The sequence below is a fragment of the Myotis brandtii genome, unplaced genomic scaffold (genome assembly GCF_000412655.1).
Source record: "Myotis brandtii unplaced genomic scaffold, ASM41265v1 scaffold139, whole genome shotgun sequence".
NCBI lineage: Eukaryota > Metazoa > Chordata > Mammalia > Chiroptera > Vespertilionidae > Myotis > Myotis brandtii.
The window spans coordinates 687150-693244 of NW_005354965.1; the positions used below are offsets into that span (position 1 = coordinate 687150).

General features: G+C 59.2%; 1 protein-coding gene across 1 annotated transcript in view; it reads right to left on the minus strand.

The window, feature by feature from the left end:
• The window catches only part of URB1 (URB1 ribosome biogenesis 1 homolog (S. cerevisiae)), a 43360-nt gene that overhangs the window by 30188 nt on the left and 7077 nt on the right, over positions 1 to 6095 (minus strand). Inside the window, exons 8-12 of the mRNA XM_014535196.1 lie at positions 4994 to 5118; positions 2553 to 2748; positions 1126 to 1263; positions 626 to 799; positions 18 to 144 (exon numbers count right to left, since the gene is read on the minus strand). Of these exons, the coding sequence (XP_014390682.1) occupies positions 18 to 144; positions 626 to 799; positions 1126 to 1263; positions 2553 to 2748; positions 4994 to 5118 (760 nt within the window). The remainder of the gene's footprint in view (positions 1 to 17; positions 145 to 625; positions 800 to 1125; positions 1264 to 2552; positions 2749 to 4993; positions 5119 to 6095) is intronic.

The following is a 6095-nucleotide window of genomic DNA, read 5'->3' on the forward strand; positions in this document are numbered from 1 at the left end:
TCCCCCCGAGGCCTCACCGCCCGGGGCAGCCTCGCCGGTGGGAGCCCCACTGTCCTGCTTCCGTGCCTGCTCGTCCCCCTCTCTGGTGTCCTGCTTCCTAAGGGACTGCCAGACCCACACGACGGTGTTCAAGTCTGGGAAGACCTAGAAGGGGAACAGAGAGAGGGAGTCCCGTGAGAGACGCACAGAATGGGGGTGGGAGCAATCGCCCCCCAGCCGAGGCACAACGCCCAGAGCCGCGCATGCCAGGACTCGGCGAAACACAAGCGCTGGCCCCGCAGCCCTTAAGGCTCAGTCCCCCGAGCGAGGCCCTGGGAACAGACATGTCAGTGACCATGGGGGACCTGCCCAGGGTGACCTCGCTCAGGCAGCGCCGTCTCAGGCCATGGCCTGCCGACCCGCGGGGAGGGAGCGAGGGGGGCTTCGAGTGGCCCCACCCTGTGCGTGTGCAGCCTGGGGGAGGGCAGGCACGCCGGCTCCTGGAGGGACTCAGGCCCTAGGGACACAGACCCCTTCTCTTCGCACCCGCCTGAGCTCCCGAGACGGCCTCCCAGCTGGGCGCTGACCTGGGACGGCCCACGGAAAGCCCTGGACATGCCCCGCCCACGCCGGGCCTCAGGCCTACCTTGCTCAGGGCCTCTCGGAAGAGCCGCACAAAGTCCTCCATCATCGCGGCCGTGTACACGCCAGGCCCCTGCCAGGCCTCGCTGCTCAGGCAGAAGTCGACGGTCTTCAGTGCTCTCTTCAGAATGAACAAGAGCAGGGCCAGCGCCGTGTGCCTCACCGACTTGCTGTCCAACTGGGAATGAAGTCAAATCCATAAGGTCCTTGGGCTGCACGGCGGCGGGCACAGACCTCCCAGCCGGGGCTGCTCCGGGCACAGACCTCCCAGCCGGGGCTGCCCGGGGCACAGATCTCCCAGTCAGGGCTGCACTGGGCACAGACCTCCCACTTGAGCAGGGACTGGGCAGCCATCGCCTGGCCCTGGCAGGAATGCCCCCTCCCCAGGTGGGTGGACACATGGAGAGCCTCCGAGGCTCCCTGACGAGTCAGAGTCCAGCACATCCCGCAGGGCCAGTGGACAAACAGGAGAAAGAACATTCTAGAAGCGAGGCGAGCACTCACGTTTAGTGCCTGGGTGAACATGATCTTGTTGCACACCGGGGGCACGGTGGTCACCATCACCATGGCCAGCAGCCGGGACAAGGGGATGAACTCTCGGGTCCGAAACGCCCGGGAAACGTCCGGCTGGGCCTCGTAGATCTGTGACGGGGAGAAAGATGAGGGGTGCGGAGGTAAGCTTCACCCGAGGCTGGTTGCCAGCACCCGATAGGGCAGCTGGGCCAGTGACAGTGAGGGTGATCCAGGCCCCAGACTCAGGGGAGTGGCCCCCAATCCACGTGGGAGAGAAGCAGGCAGCAGGCCGGCCGTTAGCAGGAACGAGCCAGGCCAGCACTAGCGGTCACTCGGCAGGGGCAGCACTAGGGGCACCCGGCAGGTGCTGTGACCTTTCCGTGCGTCCTGACAACCCCACAGGGCAGGGATCTTTTATATGAAAATAAAAATGTTTTCAGAGGCCAACTGGCGTGGATCAGTGGTTGGGCATTGACCTAGGAACCAGAAGGTCACGGTTCGATTCCCGGTCAGGGCACATGCCCGAGTTGTCGGCTCCATCCCCAGTGTGGGGGGTGCAGGAGGCAGCCGATCGATGATTCTCTCTCATCATGGATGCCTCTATCTCTCCCTCTCCCTTCCTCTCTGAAATCAATAAAAAAATAATTATTATTTTTTAAAAAAGGTTTACAGATAAAAAAAAAAAAAAGAGACTCCAGTGAGGTTAAGTAATTTCCTTCGGGACACCGGCTAGAGATGAGGACTCTCACCCAGGCCTCAAAGCCATGCACCTGCCCCGCCCCTTCCCGGGAGCCACCCAGAGCAGCGCCCCACAGGGCAGAGCCGCACGGGGTCTGCACACAGCACTCGGGACACGTGGAGAAGAGGATAAAAGGATGATGTCCTGCCCAGGTCGAGGCAGAAGCAAACCAGCCCAGGCATTTCAGCAGCACGCAGGCCGTAAGGGAGAGAGAAGGAAGGGGGAGAGAGAGAGAAGGGGGGGAGGGAACTGCCGAGGGGTGTGGAGTAGGACTGCACTGGTAGACGAGGGGTGTTAATTAACATCTTTGATCAGAAGGACGTTAACATAGACCCACTCAAAGCAGCTGAGCATCCACAGCCCATCTCCGTTGTTCTCAGTCCCCGAGGCAGCAGAGCTTAAACACTATCCTACAACAGGGACAGTCCCTCGTCCCAGCCCAACTCTGCTGCAGCTCACGAAGCTCTCGCTGCCTGAGAATCGGGGTGAACAGGATAAAACCGGCTCCACGGACTCAAGGCTGAGCCCACGGTTGAGCTCGGTGAACAGGAGCCGGTGGAGAAGGGCCGCAGCCGCGTGACCCACAACATCCCACGCTCAGTGGGTCACGGTCACCCGCTCCCGGCCGCCCGATCTGAGACGCGGCCCCGTCCGCAGACACCGGGCTCCGCCGCCTCACCTTGTGCAGCAGCTTGACGTTGTTGGCCCACGTGGCCTTCGCTCGGGGCAGGAAGGAGAACGTGACCTCCTTGAAGTACTTGTGCAGCAGGTCCGGGCACACTCTCAGGATGCTCACCACCAGCTCGGCCACCAGCTCGTCGTCGGGGGCCGTTCTCAGGCCCAACAGGAAGTGCAGGAGCGTCAGGTTCCCTCCTCTGCAGAGGAGGAGGAGTCAGCGGGAGGAGTCCCAGCCTCGCCCGTGACCCGCCTCCCTGCAGCCCTCCGGCCTCCCCCCCCGCCTGGTGCCCACCACGTCTGAGATGCCACAGGGCAGCTTTACATGCAGTCAACACTTTTCAAAAATTAAATACAAATAATTTTGATCAGAAAGCCATCCTTTTAAAAGCTTAGAATCTTTTTTTTTTTTTAAATATATTTTATTGATTTTTTACAGAGAGGAAGGGAGAGAGAGAGATAGTTAGAAACATCGATGAGAGAGAAACATCGATCAGCTGCCTCCTGCACATCCCCCACTGGGGATGTGCCCGCAACCCAGGTACATGCCCTTGACCGGAATCGAACCTGGGACCTTTCAGTCCGCAGGCCGACGCTCTATCCACTGAGCCAAACCGGCTTCGGCAAGCTTAGAATCTTTAACATGAAAATTTCATAAGGAAAACATAGTTTGTGCTGTGCTGTCACATGAAGGAATGAAAGCCACAGGCAGGTAAACGCCTGTTCACGTCCTGCTGCTTCCCTCCTGCAAGGGCACCGCTGAGCGGTCGGGGCCCACAGACCGTGTGGCCGCCAGACCCAAAGCTCGGTCCCTTGGGCCCCAGAGCGCAAGCTGCCGGCCTGTCCACACCGCGGCCCCCCACTGTCACCAGGCTCCACTACGCACCAGGCTCTGCAGAGCAGCCTGTTCTCACCCTCACCCACCAGGTAACAGACAAGCAGTCAACCAACACGCGGGCGGGCCCGTCCCAGCCAGGAGCAGAGCCGGGAGGACAGGGACGCGGAGCGACTGCAGAAGGGGCCACGGGAAGGCCCTCCTGAGGCGGGCGCCGGCACGGAGACCCCAGGCATCGAGGGCTGGTGGGACACTCACTCTAGCTCTCTTCGGGCTTCCCACTGAGGCCCTCACACGCCAAACTCCCTGCCTCTCCCGGAAGCACAGGCATTTTGCCGTGGCTTCAAAAAACCTGTGTAAACCACCACTTACTTAGACCCACACGCTGACTCAGCGTGCTCCTTTAATGAGCATCTAGCTCAGCGGTCGCCAACCTCTCAGACCTCACGGAACTGCTAGTGGTCCGCGGACCACCCTTTGGTGACCGCTGAGCTAGCTTACGGATCTCCTCAGGGGACAGTGTGTGACTTAGGCACGGACTGTGTCACATTAGACCAGGGGTGGGCAAACTTTTTGACTTGAGGGCCACAATGGGTTCTTAAACTGGACTGGAGGGCCGGAACAAAAGCATGGATGGAGTGTTTGTGTGAACTAATATAAATTCAAAGTAAACATCATTACATAAAAGGGTACGGTCTTTTTTTTTTAGTTTTATTCATTTCAAACGGGCCGTAGTTTGCCCACGGCTGCATTAGACTGTCAGCCTCGCTCCGACACTGGAGGAGACGGAGCTGTCCCGACTGATGAGAAAAAGAAACGCTGGGGCAAGTTCGATCCGAACACTCAGAATCAAAACGAGGCCCAAGTGACAGCAGGGAGGACAGTCCCACCCACTGTACGACCCATCCCTGATGGTTAAAACTAAACCACAACCCTCCTCCCTGTGAGAGAACGCCAGGGCTGAGAACCAGGAGCCTCCACAGGACCACGGGTCGATACGCTCACTGTCCCAGGAAGAGCAGCTGAGGACCGTGTCTAACAGCCGCACTTGCTGCTACAGCAACACCACGAACGTGCCTGACAGCGACCGAGCTACAAAGCCCACAGGAACAGATCGGGCCCCCCGCTGTGGACTGTTGTGTGAAACAGTATAATCAGGAAATGAAGCCGAGTGGAGGAAAGCCTCGCTGGTCAGCAGCCGTTTTAGGGGAGCGGCGATGAAGGTGACCGTGGAACCAGATCTCCTGGGGTCAAGCCTGAGCCCTGCCACTCACAGCAGGACTGACCTGGCCCCTCCGCTAACCTGAGCAGCAATGCCACCCTCGGGAGGGTGGCGAGGCCCATTCCGGGCAGCCCGGGGGAGGACGAATCATGCCTGAGTCTCAGGCCCCGCCCCCGAGGAAGCAGGCGGCCCCTCCCCGGTGGCAGGTGCCTGAGACCTGTTCCCGGAGGGAGGCACAGGCTGGAAGGCTTTGGCTCTAACTCTCACGGGGAATCGGGTCAGGCAGGGGTTCCCTTCCCGTCCTACCCAGCACGATGCCCCTCTAGCGCTCGCGCAGTCCCTGGTGGTGGCCCCTGAGGACACCCCGGGCTCCGGGAGCGACACTCACCTGCCGGAGGTTCCCAAGGACGCGTCGTAGAAGTTGATGCCGTGCTTGAGCGAGCAGCAGAGGTCCGTCAGGAAGCGGTGGACGCGCTCCCGCACCAGGCCCTTCCCCGCGTCCTCGGCAGAAGCCTGGGAGGGTGAAGAATTCAGTGACAGCCCCAGGAGAGACCTTAGGGACCAAGGGCAGCTCAGGAAACACTTCAACGTAAACACTCGGCACCATTAAAAAAATAATAAAGAAACAAACACCAATCCACATGAAACAGCACTCCTAGAGGGGCAAGTTTAGACCTGCGGTTTTAGACAAACTTAAGAATGACTTGACTTCTCTTGCTCTTTTCAATAGAATTCCACACTTGGGAGTGTTCTATGGAGCGGAGGCTCCCGGCAAGGACCCCTTCCCAGCCAGAGGCCCTGGGAGTCGGAGAGGAAAGGCAGGGAACGCGGGCTCTGGGGTAACTATTAAGTCCCCGGAAGTCCAGCCTTCACCACTCGGCCAAGTCCCGGTTCACAAGGGCCCCCAGGGGCCTCAGAATGAGAATCGAGAGACCTGCCTCAGTCCCGTGAGCAACTGTGCCCGTTCAGCACGTCAGGGACTACGGCCAAAGCCCACATGCAGGCGAGGGCAGCCGCTTCCCTGCTGCTGAGGGTCTGAGTGACAGCAGCCAGCCCTGGAGCTCCAAAAGCGGAATTTGAAAAAATGGAAGGAAACGAAGAGGCAGGTGAGAGGAGGCAGAGCCGGCGCGACCCTACAATTCTCCTGGGCGAGCACCGCGGGGACATTCAGATGTCACTCAGCTGAGGGGAACAGTTTTCTCATTAGAAAAGTAAAGTTCAGCCCTGGCTGGCGTGGCTCAGTGGTTGGGCGTCGTCCCATGCACCAGGAGGTGGCGGTTCGATTCCCATCAGGGCACATGCCCGGGTAGGGGGTGTGCAGGAGGCAGCCGATCAATGATTCTCTCTCATCATTGATGTTTCTCTCTCCCTTCCACTCTCTCTAAAAAATAATAAAAATGTATGAAAAAAAGATTATTTTTTAGAGAGAGTGGAAGGGAGAGAGAAACATCAATGATGAGAGAGAATCATTGATCGGCTGCCTCCTGCAC